The 21,142-nt window shown below is 50.0% G+C and overlaps 2 protein-coding genes across 3 annotated transcripts in view; one reads left to right on the top strand and one right to left on the bottom strand.

Annotated features, from left to right (window-relative positions):
• Positions 1-21,142, bottom strand: part of LOC149356446 (G2/mitotic-specific cyclin-B-like) — a 283,637-nt gene that overhangs the window by 30,590 nt on the left and 231,905 nt on the right. The gene's annotated exons all lie outside the window — the stretch shown is intronic.
• Positions 5,847-21,142, top strand: part of LOC149356447 (G2/mitotic-specific cyclin-B-like) — a 66,776-nt gene continuing 51,480 nt past the window's right edge. For both annotated transcript variants that reach the window (XM_089584186.1, XM_089584187.1), the window contains exons 1-3: positions 5,847-6,128; positions 9,564-9,680; positions 15,573-15,779. In XM_089584186.1, the coding sequence (XP_089440312.1) occupies positions 6,099-6,128; positions 9,564-9,680; positions 15,573-15,779 (354 nt within the window). In that variant the 5' untranslated portion in view covers positions 5,847-6,098. The remainder of the gene's footprint in view (positions 6,129-9,563; positions 9,681-15,572; positions 15,780-21,142) is intronic.

The following is a 21,142-nucleotide window of genomic DNA, read 5'->3' on the forward strand; positions in this document are numbered from 1 at the left end:
TGGGATCTTCAAGAACTGCTCCCTAATTCTTTTGAAGAGTGGTCTTACTTTGAAGAACCGGTCGCCATCTGGAACATAACTGAGGTTATCCACGAAGTGGACATGCCGCCTGAGCGCCTGGAACCGCTTCAGCGGCATTACATCGGCAACTGGTGGAAATCGCCCCTACAACGACCAGTAGTCTTCAAGGGATGGAAATTTATATACTCCCATGAGCACAAGAATGCCAAGGAAGCGCCGAATCTCTTCTGGCGATGCGTTGAGGCTCTTTCCTTGCTGTTGAGTGGAATACAGATTTGTTTGGTAGGTTATGTGCTCCACCAGCTCATCCGTGAATAATGACTTGAAATATGTGTACGGGGTGCACACATTTTGCGGTGAGGTATGACCTTTTTCGGGAATTTGTATGTTTGTGATGTCTTCTTTCTTCCAAGCCCTTGGCTTCTGCCGGCTTCGCTTTGCTTTGCAAACCTCTGCGTCGTCTGGTTCGTCGTACACAGGGACGAGGACACGGGTACCTTTCTTGGCTTTCTTTGTAGGCAGACCAGAGCAGCTAACGGACGAGCGTCTCTGACGTGCGTTACTACAACATGCGATATTCTCAAGGTCATCAAAAGGACTGCATTGCGCGTTCAGACTTTCCTGCTGTGGTTCTCCTGGCCCATCTTCAGAAGCGTCGTCATCGCTGGAGTCCAGCTCCGAGTCGCTCGGATGCAGTGGCACAAGTGCGACGCCTTTATCCTTCCTCCGTGCACCATAAAACAGTGTTGTTTCCATGGCTACAAGAAGAGAAATACGTCACTTGTAAGCAAAAGAAAAGAAAAATATGAGGTGGTGACAAGCTAACGTTCCACGGTGTCAATTTTATCATTATAATAATACGAGTACTCAGATTCCTATCATAAACAACACCCCATAAAAAGAAAAAAGCAGCTCACATGCAAGCGGTAACATAGAGGTAGTCCTCGGCTATTTTTTCTATGTGTCATTACGTCCATCGTGCAACGTTAAAACTATTAGGTATATACAAGTAAAACGCCGAGTGCATAACACTGACGGTAATTTCGTACCGTATTCAGGCAGCTCAACAATTTTGTAGACTCTGCATAGTGTCCTGCACGACCACTTGTGTTCCAAAATGCGTTACGCGCGTTTTAGCATGCCACGTTGAGAGGTGCTTCTACAAGAAGATAAAATATTGGCCTTCCTTACCTTGGAATATTCGCTCCTGTTGAAGCCAGAACTCGGTCAACGCGGCGAGCGCGGGAAAAAGATGACGACTGCTTTTTTGGGATGAACACGGTCACTACGTGCCCTCTATTAGCAACTTTTACAACTAGCACGCAACCTACTTCATAAAAAAAAAGCTAAATTTAGACGGACAGGTTCTGAATTTTAGAGATAGGCGTTTTCAGGCTGTTTATAGTGGGTCAACAATATTGTTGATCTGCTGGTTAAAGGGTTAATAAACCAAACCAAACTAAGGTAGATACCAACAGCAGAAAGATACTATAGATAAACCTTTACCCCCCAGAGACCTCTGACATGCGTGCGGAAAAAGCAGCTGAAATCGGTAGCGGTCGTGATTACAATCCTGTGCATGAAATGTGTTTAATGGGAACAAGAGCAAGCTCAGCGCAAGGGTGCCGAACACGTACTGGTGATCGAAAACACGCGCTCCGTCGGGACAACCCTCAGCCTGCAGCTCGCTTATCCAGTTACTACTCCACTGAGTCAAATCAATAGATCGACATTCTGATGCCTAAAATTATCATAGATGATATCGCACGCAAAAGGCGACAACAAACGACACGACAGCGCAGAAATCTGCTTAGAAATGCCGGTTTACAGTCCGTACACTACCTGGTCGACCACCCTCGGATGTCAGGTTAACGAGTAACTGCGCGCAAGATAACCGCAGTACTGTCTGAAGAAGGAAAATGTGACTAGTGACGCACAGCCCACACCCTCAACCTTTAGCTGATGGAGCACAACAACGGCAGAAGCGAACACGTAAACATGCGTTCTACGCGCGGCGCCGGCGCGACCCGCAGTCCCTCGGGTGGAGTGGGGGTGGGGTGGAGCTATGCTGGGGCCCAGAGGATAGTGCGGCGGGTTGGGAAACCCCGGTACTCCCATCTATGTAAAATTTGAAAGGCGCGATCTGGAATTTATCCGTGTCCAAAATTGCGGCAAGCTCCCTTGAGTCGGTTATCATGACTTGGAACGCTGGATCCGCGGCTGCAAGTCCCATAGGAACTTCCTCCACGATTGTAATGTTGGGGCACGGAAGGCGAGCCCTTGAACTGGGTACCTTTGGTGGACGACGGCCGCCGTGTACCAACCCCCATGGTGTTCACCGGCCGCGTCCGTGTAAAATAGCCCTGACAGAGCACCATACTCCTCCTCGGAAATGGCCTCTGCTCGCGCGAGGTTGCGGCCATCATGGGCATCCTCTGTCGTGTTATTGGAGATGGGGGCGAGCCGGCAGGGCGAAGCGCCAGGCTTCGGGCAGGGATACCCGCTTCTCCTGTTGAGTTGTGCAACTGATGTGGAGACGAGTCAGAAGGCGGCTAACCGCACGCATTTTGCTTAACCGCAAGTATTGATTGTTGAGATCAGCCTCGCCCAGCTCCCCAAAGGTGTTCGTCATCCCCAGGCCAAGGAGACTTTGGCTGTATGTTGCAATGGGGAGGTCAAGAGCTCTAATAGATTTTGCAGAGAATCACTTCGAGACCGTTCTCATCGCATTTGCGCAGGTGGAGGTACGGTGCCGAATACAGGATTCGGCTGGTTACGAATGCACTGGCTAGCCGCAGGGCGCCTTTGCATCGCAACCCCCTACCCCCTCCCCGCTTGTGTGATACCCGGCAGACTGTAACGGCCCACCTGATCCCCCACCTTGCGGAGCTTCTTCAGCGCGCTGTCGATCTCGCGGTTCCATTGCATGTAAAATACCAATACCCGGAATTTCTCGTGTTCAGGCATCGGGCGACTAAGCAGGGAGAGGTTAATATTGGTTGTGCACAATAGATTGGGACGTGTGTGCATCAGTTCCGATTTGCTCGGGGAGCACTCAAAGCAGCAGGGGCGTGCATAATCGTCCACAACAGCCGCCGCTTGCTGTAGGTTGGCCTCGATTTCTCCAAACTATCCGTGTGTTTCCCAGAGGGTGATGTCGTCCGCGTTCAGGCCAAGCGCACACCGGGGACCTCACACAGCAGGGTAGAGAGCTTCATCACAGCCAGATTGAATCAAAGAGGCGAGAGGACCGCTCCCTGTGGAGTCCCTCGCGTACCAAGTGTGCACGGGCCATGTTCACTGTCTTCGCGTCGGATATATGATTGCTGATCTGTTAGGAATTGGTTAATGTATTGGATTGTGTTGTTCCCACTGTCCTCTTGGGACAGATGGGAGAATATGATATCATGCGTCACATTGTCGAAAGCATTCTGCAATTCCAATGCGAGGACCGCCTTGTCGTCGCTAGGGTGCTCGACAGGGTCAAGATTCTCTCTATGAAGTTGCAGCAGCACATCTTGTGCGGACCGGTATGGGCGGAACTCGTACATGGTATCTGCAAAACCGCTGTGTGTTTCTAAGTCGTTGGACAGTCTGTCACGCACCATGGTCTCCATCAACTCCCCCCCTTAAGATGTGAGAGAGATGGGCCGGAAGTTGTCGGTGTTGAGAGCTTTGCCAGGGTTGGGTATGAATGTGAGGAGAGCCATCCAGATGGTAATGGAATATTCGAGCACCCGCTCGTAGGACGGTTCGCGGAAGTTAGCGAAAAGGTTCACCGTCACCTTCTCCCGGCCCGGGGCTGTCCCTCGTTTCATTTCGCCAGGACTGCATTGAGGTCGTGAAGGTAGAACGTTCGATTCAGATTTGCGTTCTCAGAACCTGCATACGAGTACGCCGGACCACGCGAATCCTGGGCTGTATACAGATATTTATCTCGGAGCGCGTCAGCCAGTTTCGCTGTGTCTCCGTTGATGGTGTGAATTGCTCGTTGAAGATGTTTTTGTGTTTCAGTGCGGCTTTGCGTCGGATCAATGAGGGCGTGGAAAACGCGCCACGTGGTTGAACCCGACGTCGAACCGGATGCGGTTCGAAATTTGTCGAGCAGCGGTGTTGCATCGGTCTACCCAGTTCCAGTCAATGCTCCTGCTACGATCCCAAAAGTTTCACTCACCGTGGTTTCAGTGCATGAATGTAGTCGGTACGGTGTCAGAAGCAGTAAAGGGCGAAAATGCTCATTTGAAGGAAAGGCCCACCAACTGGATCACTCTCGATGGACATTTAAACCACGCCTTCGGGGAAGGTATGCATAGTGGGACGCAACTTCAAAAAATAGCAGTTGCTAACACTGAGCCGCGGTCCGCGGCGTCCTGTATTACTCCGCTGGCTAATCGTAAAGGCAAATGAGATCTGCTTTTTAATCTTTGACTATATTAAACAAGCGAGAAATCAAAACCCTAGAGCTTATATTTTTTTGTTGTGCTGAGCTTCTTGTTTAGGTGACGGGAGCATCACAGAATTAAAAAGGCAGCGGCGCGCACAACACGAATGAAAGAAAAAGACTGGCTAAAAGTAGCCCGAGCGCTTACGATTCTTCGACGGATTCTTCTGCGTTGCTCGAGGAAGTCTGCTGCTGGTCCATGCCGCTGCGAGTCGCGCTCAAGGGTTCCCTCGTGCCAAGAGCGCTGCGAATTGTAACGTTGCAGGACGAGGAGTAAGGGGGCAAAAATGAAAAGTTGCAATGCACGCTCTGTCGCACAAAGCTCCAAGGGCTGATTTAAGGAGGAGAGCTGCAGTCGCCCCTTCCCACCCACAAGCGAGAAATTTAGTTCGGGAAAACGCCGTTGGCCAACTGTTGGACTAAAGGGGGAGGGGGGCGCATCTTTCCGCGAGGACTTTTCTGCATGACATTTATGAAAAAATCCTATTTTTCTTTGGCGAAGTCCACTAATTACACTGCTTATTAATACGCTGTTTTCAGGGATTGTCGCCCGCTGTCTGTGCCCAAGGGGCAAGTTACTGAGCCTTCCCTCATCCCGTTATGCCTTGCAAATTCTGTTAATTGTCGACAGTGGTCGACCCAGTTCCTTTGCAATGGCACGTTGTTGCACACCGTGGAGGTAAAGGGAAACGATTCGCTGTCTATCTTCCATCCGAACTCTTGGCACTGTCGCTTTCAAATGACGCGTTGAAGATCGGTTCCCAGTTTATTAGTCTTCCCGGCGGCAATAAAAATATGTTCACTAACAGAACACGATTAGTTGCTGGGCGGGCGAGCTAGTTTCCTTCAGTCATCATGGGATTCATAGCGCTTGCAGACGGAAGCAAGAAATCGAGAACGGCGCACACAGCATAATGCATGTCATTCGCGACTTTGTGCACTCGTCTGCAATCACTGTAGACATGATAATCACTCACTACCAGAAAGAAGCGATTCAGAACCCCGACCTTAACCCGGTCAGTTTTTTTATTGTTTGCTTTGCAGCAAGGCGCTGATAATACGACGATGACGGAAGCAAAATTATAGCGCGGCTGGCAAGCGAGCCAAGAACGCTCGTTTCTCTGAACCACGCGGGCTAGAGCCGCTGCCGCCAGCGAAACCGCGCTGCTCAAGCTTCCATACGTAGAAAGAATGATTGTGGCGTTCCAGTGGCAAAAAGCGACAACGAACGTCAAAGAAAACGCAAGCAAAAGCATCGCAAACCGGATGAGCGCGCCTGTGTTTCCTGTCGACAGGCTGATGAGTAAGTGGGACCTGTGGCCAGGCTTTCCGCGGTTCGCATTTCATTTGACGCTGATAGTACACGTGTGGATCATGCGTATCCACATATCATGCATACGTTCTGTTCCGCCCTCCCATGGGGTAACAAATTTATTCATTATCATCATCAGAACAAAAGTCATGTGACATGTCATGTGACCTGGGAAGGCGCTGTCAGCAAATACTCCAGCGCACTATGTCCAGCGGCACTTTCGAAGGTGGAGCGGGTGGAGTGCACGAGCTGTCCGAGAGCGTGAGCGGATCACGGCTGCGGGCGCTGGACGTTTGACCGAAACGTTGAAACTTAGACCCGGACATGGCGACTTTTGGGCGCGCGCCACGATGGGTGAGTGGCCTGCACAGCATCTCGGAAGGCGCATTCGGAACCTGCGGCTAGCAGGTTCCTTGTTCCTCAACGGCCGTTGCGCCGTCATTTTCACCCGTTACGAACGCAACGCCGTGCGCTGGTCATAAATACCGCTGGCCGCATCAATGACGCCGCATCAATGACGCTGCTTCTTCTCTCGTGGTGTGAACATTGCAAATGCAACATGGGATGTGGGACTCCAGGAAAGTGATGTTTGGCGTCTGGCGGTGACGTTACAGAACACCTGCCTGGCCGCGTCAATGTTCGCGACGACTTTCCTTTTGTCGGTTCAGACACTTTTACCTGCCTTTACCTCACTCGTCGCTATTAACGGAACGCGGGTACTTTCGTTTTGTTTTGCTTGGAAGGCTAGCACTAGCGCCGGCCGTCATTAGTTGACGGCCGCCGCTCAAACTGACTGGCTCGTTGTAGTTTAAATGCTGCATTGTGTCACGTGCACATGATTTTGCTGAAGCACGCGTGTTGCTTGCTTGGTTGTCGTTCGTTCGGTTCCATCCGTTGACGGTTGCCGAATAGCTGTTTCTTGGCCGCACCGGCGTAGGCCTCGTCGAGACTGCACGCGCTCTGGGTCCTTGCTTGGCTGCAGCTGTCCTTTCATTTGTAATGACTGTAGGAACCTGTTAGGTTGCTGTGTGAAATGGCGCTCAGCTGTGCAGCTGCACAACGTCATGCTCGTGACAATTGCACCAAGTACACCGGGTGGACGCTGCAGGGACCCGTCATGTCAAAACGGCGTTGCCAATACGTGTTAGCGCGGCTCGCTGTCGTGGGTTGATGATTAGAAGCGTCCCCTTTACGTCTTGGTTTTGGCGGTTGTCAATTTCTTAGGTGCTCTCGGACAGGCTGTGTCAATTCTTTTCCGCTTAGCCAATGAAACTGCTCACTTCTCCGCCACTGTTGTCGCGCTTTGTTTTCTCCTTTTCAAAATTCCACCTAAAGGTCACTGGAACTTTAGTCTGTCCTAGTCAACAGGTGCAACAAGGCCTCACTGCTCAAGCATGTCACGTGTGCAGCTTCAGGTGGTACCACAGTAGTTTTAAGTGTGTTGGATCACTAATGCATGCAGTTATGCAGTAGTAGAAACATTTATTCGTAATTGAAAATAACGAAAGTCTTGTGCCTCGGGCGGCGCGAGTGGTTTTCTCGTGGATTGCCTCTCTCGGTCTTCGCGAGCGTCGTTGCTCATGAAAACAGGCTGTTCTTGCTTTTTGCGCGGCGCGTGCATTTTAATTTTTTTTTTTAAACCAGGGTCGAATAAATATTGTCACGTTTTAGTGACGGCAGTCCAGCGGTCAGGAAGACATCAGAAATACTTGCAAACGAAGCTCTTTATTAGGGCTGACTTGCGCCCGCAAAAGAACTGAATCACTCGGCGTAAGCAACAAGCGTGCTCGTCAATCGTCGATCTACGAATGCCCGCTGCTCGCGGCATCGTTCAATTTAAAGCCGGCAAGGAAACTTCGAGATAACAGGTCGAGATCATCTAGAGTAATCTAGAAACAAGTAGATGCAGCTGTTCATGGCTGTGAACAATCGAGATTAGTCCGGTCGCTTCTCGCGTCACGAACAAAAGTGATAACAACCCTTTCCTGCAGCCTTGACAGTGAACGAACAAACACTACAATGATACGTGGCATTACCCCCCTCGCAAAGAAGCATCGTCTCGATGCTTTAAAATGAAAATAAACGCGGAGAATGCGAACTTCGAGTCCTTTAGCGTTCGTTATAAAGTTTAAGGGCAGCGGTAAAAGCTTCAAGTCTGGCTGTGTCGTCGTCGTCGTCGTCGTCGTCGTAGTTGTCGTCGGCGTCGTAGTTGTCGTCGGCGTCGTAGTTGTCGTCGGCGTCGTAGTTGTCGTCGGCGTCGTAGTTGTCGTCGGCGTCGTAGTTGTCGTCGGCGTCGTAGGGGTCGTCGGCGTCGTAGGGGTCGTCGTCGTCGTAGGGGTCGTCGTCGTCGTAGGAGTCGTCGTCGTCGTAGGAGTCGTCGTCGTAAGTGTCGTCGCCGTAGTTGAGGCATAGTCTTGTGTTTTCGTCGATGGACGGTCTTAGTTCTTGCGCTCAGAAGCAACCTCACCTCCAGAGGCTGCTTTATTCAGTTTAACCTTCGGGGGGCCGGGGGAGCGTCCACGCACTGCGTAGCCTCGGCTAGGAGATACATAGCGCGGTGACGATGGCGACGGAGAACGAGATGGGCGGCTCGGCGATGAGTATTCTTCGACGCAAGAACTCTTCGATTGCGGCTGGTCGCAGGCCAGGTCGGGGTCGTGGGGCGTCGTAAGAAAATCCTCGGATGCCCATTCTCCTGTATGGACAGTACCGGAGAATGTCACCGGCTTCTCCACAGTGGAAGCATAGTTGGCGGCGCTGGTCGGGTGTTCTCCACTCGTCGCATTTCCTAGGCCGTGTGCGACGCTCGTAGGACGGGCAGGTTGGGGCGAGAGGGCGGCGCTCCAGCGCAGCTGGCTAATGGCGATAGGGGCTTAGGTGCCGTCGTCGAGGTGCAGGACGGCGCACTGCTGCGGCGTAAGTCATGGCTGGAGGCTCCAAGAGGCTGCGTGGTAGACTGGAGTCAAGTCCTCCGGTGAATGACTCGAAGGGCTGGCGTCGCGACTTGCTGGGGGTGTCCGGTACATGGAAGGCTACCCAGCACCTCCACCAGATGTCACGTTTTAGTGACGGCAGTCCAGCAGTCAGGAAGACATCAGAAATACTTGCAAACGAAGCTCTTTATTAGGGCTGACTTGCGCCCGTAAAAGAACTGAATCACTCGGCGTAAGCAACAAGCGTGCTCGTCAATCGTCGATCTACGAATGCCCGCTGCTCGCGGCATCGTTCAATTTAAAGCCGGCAAGGAAACTTCGAGATAACAGGTCGAGATCATCTAGAGTAATCTAGAAACAAGTAGATGCAGCTGTTCATGGCTGTCAACAATCGAGATTAGTCCGGTCGCTTCTCGCGTCACGAACAAAAGTGATAACAACCCTTTCCTGCAGCCTTGACAGTGAACGAACAAACACTACAATGATACGTGGCAATATGTTCAGAATCAGAATTGCATGGAAAAAATATTACTGCTTAAAAAAAAAAGATTTTGGTACCTTTTTTGGGCACTGCATTGGTAGTTAAAAATGTGTTTAAAACCTGATTCGGGGAACTCTCCTCATTTAGGGCATAGTGAAGCCCCAACCTGGTAATGTGGTCCTGGGGATAGTGAACAAGGTATATTCTAGTTCACTATGTATTCATTAAATGTATTCCAATTCGCTATAGTCCTGGGTGTGTGGCCGTGAAGTAAGGGCATTGCAAGGAGAGAAAACTGCCCTGGCGACGCGCTATATTGTGGCTGTATTCTTGATCAGCTGACACTTTATTGAATGGGACACTGCTGCTGTGCAGAAGTCCGAGAACCTGGTGGCTGCCAAGAAGCCGGCCGCTAGCCAGAAGTCCACGGTGGGCCAGCTGTTCCAGAGGGCGCCACTGCGGCAGCCGAACAGGGCTCTTCCCGCTCCAAAGGTAGCACTGATCTGCTTGGCTATGGCTTGACAACCAGGATTTTTTTTCTTTTGGAATAATATTGATCAACAACTACCATCTGATGGCTTTCCCGGTTTGCTAAGTTGGTAGAGCTACTGGCCCAGACAGGCAATGGTCCTGGGTTTGATCCCTGAACCTGGACGAATTTTTCTCTTTCATCATGAAAATGAGCTGCACCAAGCAGATATTCTAAATCGAAGGTTTTTGTTGTATTTCAGTGAAACGAATTTCATAATTTGGGCCTAGTCCACTTTTGGAAGTGGGTGTAGTCTGGCTGATGATGATGACACTACTAAAAATGTGGGACCTGCCCAAGGGTCCTGGGGCACAGGTCATTGCAGGTAGTGCACTTAAGTTGTGCCACTCTCAACGCTCCCACTTAATAGGTTTGGTAATGTTTGAGAATGCTGACGTAAATGAAAAAGTAGTCGGGGTAGATTTACTGTAGAAACTTCTTGTGTGGTATGCTATCTGGTCTGGTTAAAAACTTGGTCATTAGTCGAGGGGAGGGGGGGATGCATACAAGAGAGAATAATTTTAAAATGCAATTTTTACGTACATCTGCTCATTCTTGCAAGTCGAGAGGACCTGGCTCTTCGATGAATTGCGGCCGTAATTAGGGATTCAGATTGAAGATGGAATAGGTTTTTTAAAAGTCGTTGGCACCTCTTGAGCAGGTCGGTAACTGTCTGGTTCGCCCATTTGTTCTCGAGTGACACTCCAGCAGAATTGCAAATAAGCGTGGATCATGCAACCCCAAGGTTATTTTATTTTCTGGCACAGATGATTTTGTTGCATTTTTCGGGATATGATTGCTGCTCCAATTGTGCCAAAATGCAAATCCTGCTACATGCGGCTGCAAGCCTGTGCCAGAACTCCATACTTGCTTCAGAGCAAAACTCTTGGGCACTGTGTGTCATCCTTTGTGAGTGTATTCATTCTGCATATCCTGACCCGAAAGACGCGGGTTCGATCCCGGTCGCGGCGGCTGAATTTCTTTGGAGGAGAAATTCGAGGCCCGTGTACTGTGCGATGTCAGTGCACGTTAAAGAACCCCAGGTGGTCGAAATTTCCGGAGCCCTCCACTACGGCGTCTCTCATAGCCTCAGTCGCTTTGGGACGTTAAACCCCATATCGTGCGGACCGGGTGCATTGTCAGCCTGCGTAATGAAAACAGAAGTGGAGTAGGTGTTAAGCGCACAGGGATTCACTCTGGTCATCCCCTGGTGTGGAGGGCACACTCGAAATGCGCACGGCACAAACATTACCAGCACCAGTCCTGACTTCCATGTCCTTGCTCGGCTGCAGTGGGCAAATGGCACGCTACTGCAAAGTTCTCAATGGGCATCTTGTTTGAAGTCCACTCCATTGCTCTGTCAAGATAAGGAAGATAGTCCTGGATAATTATTTTCACTCACTTCGAACTTTCCCTCTGCCGCGCAGTTCCTGTTCTTCAGCACATGTTGAGCGGCTTGCAACTTCAGTTTTGCATCGTAGCTTCTCCTTGCAAACAGCGTCATGTTGAGTAAAAAAAAAGAGTGCACTACGCAAGCGTAACCACACGAATGCAGCGCTGAAATTGAAACTTTCGGGGAAAAGTACACAATGTTTGCGACATTTGAATCAGTTCAAAAGCATGGATTTTTAATGCGTACAAGGCAATGCAGAGCGGACAGTGCCACGGGACAGAGCACTCGCGCTAGGCCAGCTGCGAACAGACAGCGAATGATCTTGCTCTTGGTTGGCACCATTGGGTGAGTGCTACGGGATGGAGTCTTCACACAAGGCGAACAGACAGTGAGACAAATGGACGATTTGGCTCTGGATCTGTACCCATCGGACTAGTGCTCCCACGCTAATGTGACTGGACTGGATGCGGTGGCAGCATGCACTTTGTGCTGCCGCTGCATTCACTCTGATTGTTGCGAGATTGTGATGTAGCCGTAGGATAACCTTTTAATGTTTCAGCCTAGTGCATTCCACTACCAGAACCCCGTTCATACGTTTTTCACCGGACCGGGAAAAAAAAACGTAACAGCCGGGAAAACGCAACAGTGAGGAAAGCACCGAAAATAATGAAAACAGTGCAGCTTTGACTTGAAACAATTAATTTCCGCAAATTGACCCTAGGACTTTAAAAAATCGAGAATGGTGGATTGCAGTTTCTCTCGCTCGCTGGAAAGAACAACGCGTTTCTCAATAGCAAAGGCCGCATTGCTGTCAGCGTCGCTTTGCGGTGCGGCCACACCGCACGCACGCAGCAGTACTGTGCAGTTCACGCGCTCACTGCAGTCCACGCTGAAGCGACGTGGTGCACAGCGTCAAGCACTGAAATGTTCGTAGGCTGCTCGCCGCGCTGCTCCGCGTAAGCCGCCCTGGCTGCCTGTCGACTGCGTTTAGTACGTCCAGCTTTTCCTCAAGGGAAAGCCCCTTCCGCTTACTCAACGCTATCACGCCATCAAAGCACAATAAAGATGTTGTTGCGACTGAGAAGGATGAAAAGGAAATTGCACGGGCCCTGCCGACTGGCTCCAGCCGAGCCACCACCAGCCGAGCCACCACCGCTGTCGCTTGCAGATAGAGGAGAGTTAAAAGATAAAAAGAAAGAGTGAAAGAAAAGACGCGCTGATAAGCGACTGCAGCCTCGCCCCTCCTCCTGACCACCTCCCACGATAAAGATTGCTCGGCGTGCGAGGCAGATAGCCATCTAGTGGCGGCCTCTCCAACTCGCGTGCGGCTTCTTGCAGCCAGTTCCGTAGCCAAGCCTGGCTACGGAACTGGCTCAAAAATCAAAATACGGATCAAAAATCAAAATGCCGGTTGGCGCGCATTGCCCGGTTGCGACGTATCATGCGGGATCGTTTCCTCGGCTACGACGTAACAGCGGGGTTCCCAACACAGTGCATCCTATGGAAGCTATGCCGGGACCCGAAGAAAACGACGTAACAGCCGGGAAAACGCAGCAGTGAGGAACGTAACAGTGGGGTTCTACTGCATTAGTCTCATCTGCTACGGGTACGGTCATGGCTCGCACGTTCGTATCATCCGCAGCGGCCCCAGAAGAGTTTGAAATTTCACGAACTCAAATCATCGTGGAATTCGTATCAGCCGTCAGCATCGCTGAGATTTTCCTGTACTTTCCCACTACCTTCGTGTTGTGCAACACCTTATGGACATCAGGCATCATCGCTGGCAACGCTGTGGCCCCTTTGTTGCACTTTGCCTTTCGTTTGCAGCAGTGTTTCAACTACCGCCATGACAATCTCTCTTGGGGAGGGGAAGCCAGCAGAGATAGGCTTGCACCCCTGGTAGTTGCAGCTTTCCTGCATTATGTGCGGACACGACATCAGGAGAGTGGGCTCTAGGCATAGAGCGGCTATGGCTTGGGAAGATCGGTGCGGCAGAGTTGCCTTGCGGGAACGAATGGCACTTCGTTTACCCAACTCGTTCGCACAAGTGGTCGCTTTCCCCAATGAACAGGTGCCTGCGTTGGAATCTAGAAGTATCAAACTGTTTGCTGTTCCGGTGTGCCATTTGTCAGCTGGGCTTGCACACAAGGGCACGGTTTATCGCTTTCTACCTCCATTTTGCCTCTGACTGCTGGCTTTGCAGTTGTGTCGTTGCACATTTATTTTTTTGAGCTGCACACTCACTGTCCTGCCATCCTCCTCCTGCAGGGAACTGCATAACGTAAGGAGGGGGTATCAATCATATTTGGAATCAGTCTTTTTTTTTTGCCAGCGAGGGGTGAAAGTTTGGGGGGGGTCGACATATAGGCGGAAAGGGCAATTTCCTCACGGGCGTCCCAGAACCCTCCTCGCAGCGCCGCCTCTCCTCCTCCGCTCTTTTCTCCCTTCTCCTCTTTTTTTCTTTCACGGCAGTTGCGCTCTTCGGTCTATTCCTCCGGCGAGTCTGCCTCCGCGCACCGCCGCCGCGAATATGCGCGTCTTCTGGACCTGGTCAGCGCGCCTCTCAATGTGCTGACGCATGAACACGTAGGTGGTGGTGGAAACGTTTATTGCCAATGATGTAAATAGTAGGGGGCGCCTGGTTTGCCGCAAAAGTTTGCATGATTACGAGCATTGGTCTGGGTATCGGGCATGCAGCAGTATTGGGTATTGAGCAGTCCGGGTTTGTAGTTGTCGCCTATGTGCAGCCTGCGCTATGGTTAGGGACGGAGCGGGGGTGCGTATTCCCTTCTTTTGTCTCGGTAATACGAGAGAATATCACGGAAGGAGACCAGGTAGTGCATTCCCTGCTCACGACAGTATGAGGCATTAAAGGCTTTCGCCTTAATAAAGCGATTCTGCTCGTATTGTCTTTCACAGCTGTTCTGCTCCTGGCGAGCTTCTAGGGCGGCCGGCTCGCGATTTTCGCGTTGCCCTTCGAGCCATTTGTGTGGCCGGCACGTTCCTCGCGCAAAGAAGGCGACTGCGCACGTACTTAAAATGGCGTTAAAGGGCGATTCACACGACGGTCCGTTCGCCCGCGGCCCGCGCACTACCTGGTCTCCTTCCGTGATATTCTCTCGTATTACCGAGACAAAAGAAGGGAATACGCACCCCCCGCTCCGTCCCTCACCATAACGCAGGCTGCACATTGGCGACAACTACAAATCCGGACTGCTCAATACCCAATACTGCTGCATGCCCGATACCCAGACCAATTCTCGTAATCATGCAAACTTTTGCGGCAAACCAGGCGCCCCCTACGATTTACATCATTGGCAATAAACGTTTCCACCACCACCTACGTGTTCATGCGTCAGCACATTGAGAGGCGCGCTGACCAGGCCGCGGTTCAGAAGACGCGCAGATTGGCGGCGGCGGTGCGCGGAGGCAGACTCGCCGGAGGAATAGACCGAAGAGCGCAACAGCCGTGAAAGAAAAAAAGAGGAGAAGGGAGAAAAGAGCGGAGGAGGAGAGGCGGCGCTGCGAGGAGGGTTCTGGGACGCCCGTGAGGAAATTGCCGGCGGAAAGTATATATTGTACATTAGGATCTTAGTCGTGAAGTTTTTTCAGGACATTCACATAATTTAGGCGTAATTTGCACATCCTTTTTTTGGAGCCTTAATTTCAAGAGAAAAATGCGCAAATTGCTTGGATACAGTGCAAAGTGCAAACATCGTGACTGGCAGCATCCTGCGCTTAGTTTTACTTGCCACATTTTCGTTCAGCCAGTCACCGAGACCTCCAGTAGTAAGAATAACATGCGGCGCAGATGCACGGCTGCCATGCCTAATCCTGCTGACTACATCCATGCCCCAAGAGTAGTTCACTATCCGTAAAAGTTGTAACTAGGGCATTGAGTAATAGAGTGCCTGTCTGCCTCATCCATGATTTCCAATGCCTATCTTGTAGTCTTACACCGTGGCATGTTTTGATCGACCCTCGCAGGGGGTACAAGAATTGATATGCGGCGAAGTGATAATTTTGTGGGTGCTCTGCTTGCGTAGCCTCCGCAGTGTTGCACTGCTAGTGTGAACTGAAGTAAAGGAGGCTGTGTGTGGGCTGTGCTATTGCAGCAGTGCCTGAGAAACGTATTGTCAAGCTTCAATTTCATGCATTGAATATCCAAGGAGAGGCAAGTGGGGAAGGCTTGCGAAGATCGACATGGGAATGTGTGAATATGTGGTTAACAAAAAGGTTCAAACCGCTTTAGTCTCTGGTCCTTGTGGGGCCTTACAGAAGTGGCGACTTTCTTTTGGTGGCTGTGCTGCTTGGTGCCGTTGTAGGCTCACTGCACCATTTCTTTTCTGGTCCTGCTGCTTGGCACTGTTGAAATGTGCATTCTTTGCCTCCCCCCGTGTTCAGCCAGTCTAGTGTGCAGTGTTCCAGCAGCAGTGTTCCACCCTGCACTGTGTGTGTGCAGGCGGCTCCTTCCAAGGCTGAGGATGTGGCCGCCCTCTCCCAGAGCCTGCAGAAGGCCAGCCTCAGTGGGGAGACAGCACAGGCACAGTCCTACTCGGCCTCCCTTCTGCCCCCCGGGGTGCCTGACATCGATGCCGGGGACAGCCACGAGCCCCAGCTGTGCTCGGAGTACGCACAGGACATCTTCGACTACATGGCCTCCCTCGAGGTGCGTAATTTCTTCCTGGGGGATGGCAGTACGCTCTGCTGTGCAGTCTTCTCAGCCAGATTGTTTGCACAAGGTCTGCAGTGAGTTAGGTCTGCCTACATAGGGAGAGTTCTTTATAGATGGCCGTGAAGTTGCTTACTTACAGCCAAACCTTGCCACAACAAAACTGGTGGGATTCACAAAAAATTTCATTGTGACGAAATCTGCCCCAAAACACTGTTGGATTTGACTACACGCTTCACAACCATTTATTAGTTGTAGCTCTACTTAATGCAAACTAGTTTCAGGACATTGAAGTTACTTCTGACTTGGCAATTTCATAGCAACAGCCTTAAGTCAGATGCCAAAGCCTACTTTGACTATGGCCAATGCTGTAGTGTCTCCAAATTTTGGCCCACATTTGGCCTACTTCCGAAATTTGACTTTCCTCAATTTGGGCCACAGTTTATCACATCCAGCATAATTTGACTATGGCCTTAGTCATTCCGTTTGTTTGACCTTTGAGAGGTCTTGACATTTGTATGGAATGCAAACCATTTTTTTTAATAGTTGCGAGATAGACTAAGTCACCATTCAGTCAAGCCCCGCTACAACATTCGAATGCCACGACAGCGAAATTTCCACCAAAGCGAAGTACAGTGCAATCCACTTATAACGATATTGAGAAAACGGGAAAATCCGATCATTATATCTGGACCGCCAAAAAAAATAAAGAAAAAAGCAAACGAGAGCACGCATGCATTTTCCTGTGCATGCAGACTTACCTACTTGCCAGCGATGATTCAGTCGGATAGAACAAAGCTAGTCACTAAAGAACACTGAACACTTTATTGCTGTACATATAAAGAGAATAAATAGGTTAATCAGTGACGCAGAGTGTCGCGAAGCTCCTGCCAATGGAGCGATTACAGAACTTTGGTCTATGGTGTGCGGTGATGACGGCGACGCGGAAGAACTTGAAGAATTCTTGCACGCCAACGATGCAGTCACCACAAACGAAGAATTGACTGACGAGGCGATCGTTGCAGCAGCCACCGGCGCGATGACAGCAGTGATGAAGATGAACCGGAGCCTGTACAAGTTGTCTCTCATCAGGAGGCCTCAAGAATGATCGAGTCCCTGCGGGACTTCATTTTTGCAAAAAACCTTTCACTCAAACATGTCCAACATTTGGATGCCCTCCAGAACGGTGTCAGCAAGATTGCCGCGAAGCAGTCGAAAACTCACCGATTACGGGTTTGTTTCAGCAAAGAAGTGAGAAGTGCAAGCTATTCAGTGCTTTCAAGTTTTCATGTTTTCTTTGTTTATTTCTCGGGCACTAAGGGATTTTTCAAGCTGAGAGGCAGCCGCAGCAACCTTCTCATATTTTTTACAATACCCCTTTCGGTGCCACCAAAACGATGCCTCGGCGGAGCTCGCATGTCACTTGCCGTCCGTGACCCCTCTTTGCAGTTGTTATGCTTTCTTTCGTGAAACGCGTTTATAACAATTATCGGTTATAACAATGGAATTTTCGTGGGACTAGAACATTGTTATAAGTGGACTCGACGTATTAACAATTTAGTACAGATTGACTCCGAAACAGAATACGTAATTTACGGTGACGACACTACTTTATTTCTGTCTGGCACCAACGCGAATGATATAGTAGAAAAGGCTAACAGCATTTTGGGTAAACTTAACTCATGGTCTGAAAAAAATTCCCTTCTAATAAACACACGTAAAACAAAGGCGATATTTTTTAGAGCTAAAAATGTCAAATGGGCTGTACATACAGATTTAGTATTGGGTAGTAATATGATAGAAATAACTAATGTTGTAAAAACACTTGGCGTTCACTTCAATGAATTTATGTTATGGGACTACCACATTGAGCAAATGGAGAGTAAGCTAGCTCGCGTTGTCAGCATACTCAGAAGGTTAAAGTGCATGATACCTACTAGGACAAAACTTGTTATTTACCATGCCCTCTTTGACTCTCATGTTAAATATTGCCACTTGGTCTGGGGTACAACGACGCAAACTAATATTCAGAAGATTTTAACATTACAAAAAAATGCAGTCAGAGCAATTGCGGGTGCTAAATACTTAGCACATACGAGTGCTCTATTTGCAAAATACCGCATTATGGATGCAAGGGTTATTCATCAATACCGTGTAATTCAGCAGTACAAATCTCAGGTACATAGTGACACCACATTTTTTGCTTACCTTGTGAATCTACGGGAAAATACTGCTGTTCACAACACAAGACACTACGAATATTGGTATGTATATAAACAAAGTATCCACGTGCTGTGAACAAACTATCATTTGCGTGTGTGTAACAGTACCGAGACTATTCTGGTGATCTGTTATGAAGATATTGTACATATTTGTTATTTCATGCATTCTCTTATTATTGTTTTATTGCTGTCTGTCATCGCCGTGCCAAGCCGCTATGGGAGATGGGAGCTTTGTCAAGCCACGTGCGCGGCTTTTTTTCCTTTCTCCTCAGCCATTGTACATAACTGAAATAAATGCACTGAACTGAACTAAAGAAGTCTTAAATCCGCGCTTGCTTGAGCGGCAGCTGAAGCTTGATTATTTCAGTATGCATAGTCTCTAGTTTTTGAGCATACATGTGCGGCAGTCCTGTACCATGCATAAAGCCTGTCAGCGACTGGGTGGACTGCAATACCCGTGTTACACGGGCGTTTTCAACGGCAGTTCAGTTAACCCTCAGTTGAGTATTTCAACTGTCGTTGAACTCAACTGGATTCGCTTGCTGTTACACGAGCACTTTGCGTTGAGTTCAGTTAGCACACTAACCACATGGCGTTTCATCTAGAGCGAAGTGAAAATAAAGAAAAACAGCGTATACATTTTTTTTGTGTGTGTATTGGTTTGTTGGGGGTTTAACGTCCCAAAGCGACTCGGGCTATGAAAGACGCCGTAGTGAAGGGCTCCGGAAATTTCGACCACCAGGGGATCTTTAACGTGCACTGACATCGCACAGCACACGGGCCTCTAGAATTTCGCCTTCATCAAAATTCGGCCGCGGCGGCCGGGATCGAACCCGCGTCTTTCGGGTCAGCAGCCGAGCGCCGTAACCACTGAGCCACCGCGGCGGGGTAGTAAATGATCGTCTTGAAGATATTCTTTCCTATAGCGACAAATTTTGTGTTTTTTTTTTTTGCTTTTGGGCAAAAATTTGTGGGACGATGTCGGTTCGTGGCCACGGCTATCCGATGTGGGTCGGTTCGCTGGTCGTCGTCGTTTTTTTTTTGTGTGTGTGTTTTCTCACTTTGACTGCTCGACGCACGCACTATGTCCACCTGTGTTTAATGCATCTCCAGTTTTATTTGGGGTGTTTTCTTAGTTCGCTGCTTTGCACATGCCGCAGTACTCTGAGCCAAGGCAATCCACTACGGGAAATTTTTTTGTCCGTTGGATGCCATCTTGTCAGTTGGATGCCATCTTGTCAGTTGGCCGTTCAACTGGGACCCCTGATCTCAGTCGAACTGATCTCAGTTCAACTGACGGCCAACTGAACTGCCGTTGAAAACGCCCGTGTAACAGGGGTATAAGGCATTTCGTGAAGACATTGGAGCTGGCGTGGTGGTATCACTGCCATTGTTGTCAATGCTGCCGTCATTGTCGCCACTTTTTTCATCATCGCTCGATGCCGCTTTTTGTCGCAATAGCTGCTCCTCGGCAATGGCTTCATCGGTGAATTCCTCGCACGAAGCAGCAGCGTTGTCAGCGTTCAAAAAGTCGTCTAAGAGTGCTCTGCCAGCGTTGTCGGAAGTGGCAACATGATTACAGAGTGCACCCACATCGGCAGTTTCGGGGAGCAAGTCATCTGTCCCTTCTGAGACCGCACAGTCGGGACGCACGAAGCTTGCTTTTCTAAAGCAGTTCTTGATTGTGGACTGCTTCACCTTGTACCACGCACCATACACAAACCGCACCGCTTCGATCAAGCTCACCTTCAGGTGAGGAGGCCCGGAAGCATCCTCCGGCGATATCGAGCGGTCTATTTTTAAGATCAGCCATTCGAGCCTGCGATGTCTGTAGAGGGCCTTGAAATTGGCAATTATGCCTGCGTCCATGGGCTGCAGACCTGCCGTGGTGTTCGGAGGCAGGAAGAGCAACTCAACAGACGTCAGCTTCACGCTGACACTGTGTGCAGAGCAATTGTCGAGGAGTAGGACCACTTTCCTCTTCTTTTGTTCTATTGCGCCGTCAAACTCCAGCAGCCATTCCTGAAACAGGTCGCGAGTCATCCACGCTTTCTTGTTATTCCGATAGCGGACTGGAATGTGTTGGTTCCTGAAGCAATGGGGCCTCTTGGATTTCCCAATCACAAACGGCTTGAGACGCTCCCTACCATCCATGCTGGCGCACAAAAACAGTCACTCGGACCTTGCTGTGTTTTCCACCGATGCACGGGTCCCCTTTGAGAGCGTGCGTCCTTGAAGGCAGAATTTCATAGAACAACGCTGTCTCGTTCCCATTGAAAATGTTCTTTTCTTCATAGCGCTCCAACAGCTCGGGCAGTTTTGTCACCAGCCACTCATCTTTCGCCAACACGTCCAGCGAGGCAGCCTCCCCGACCACGCTTTTATAAACAATGCCGTGGCAATCTTTGAACCTCTGGATCATTCCTCCGCAGGGCTCGAAGTTTTCACGTCCCAGAAGCAAAGCGAATTTCTTCGCCTTTGCAGAAAGAATCGGTCCTGTGATCCGAACATCCGGTTGCGAGCGTTCAGGAACCACTGGTAGAGACTCTCTTCGACATCTCTGTACAAAGGGTCTCTAACCCTCTTTCGCTGGTCGTCGTGGCCGCTGGAGCCGGCCTTCTCGAGGACATCTACAGCCTTGATTATTGTCGAAATAGTCGACTGCGAAAGCCCATACTTTTTAGTGAGGCTTCATACTTTGAAGCCCTGCCGGAAATCCTTGTGAATCTGGTGCTTCACCTCGATAGAGATCGCCGTCCGCTTAGTCGGCGCCATCTTCCACGTACAATCGTGCGATCGTGGCGATAGCGATACGGCCGCACCCTTCGCACGGCACGGCGGTGGCCAACGGACTGGCGGCCAAGCAAGCGCTCCCCTTCTCCCCACCTTCTCTCTCCAGAGATTACAATGATGGCGCTTACTTCCAAAGGCCGCATGCATCGCCTCCTTGCGGATTTCTCCACAACGGTCTACTTGCGGCACTTTTCCCGTCATTCTCTTCAAATAACTTTATTTTTTTGCACACATTCATACGAAATTTCCTAGTAAATATTTTCAAGGCGGTCAAAATTCTATCGTTGTATCCGATATATCGCCGATAATCGTATCGTTATATGTGGTTTATTTTTACATAGGGGC

This window comes from Amblyomma mixtum, chromosome 3 (genome assembly GCF_055824585.1).
Source record: "Amblyomma mixtum isolate Tamu chromosome 3, ASM5582458v1, whole genome shotgun sequence".
Taxonomy (NCBI): Eukaryota; Metazoa; Arthropoda; class Arachnida; order Ixodida; family Ixodidae; genus Amblyomma; species Amblyomma mixtum.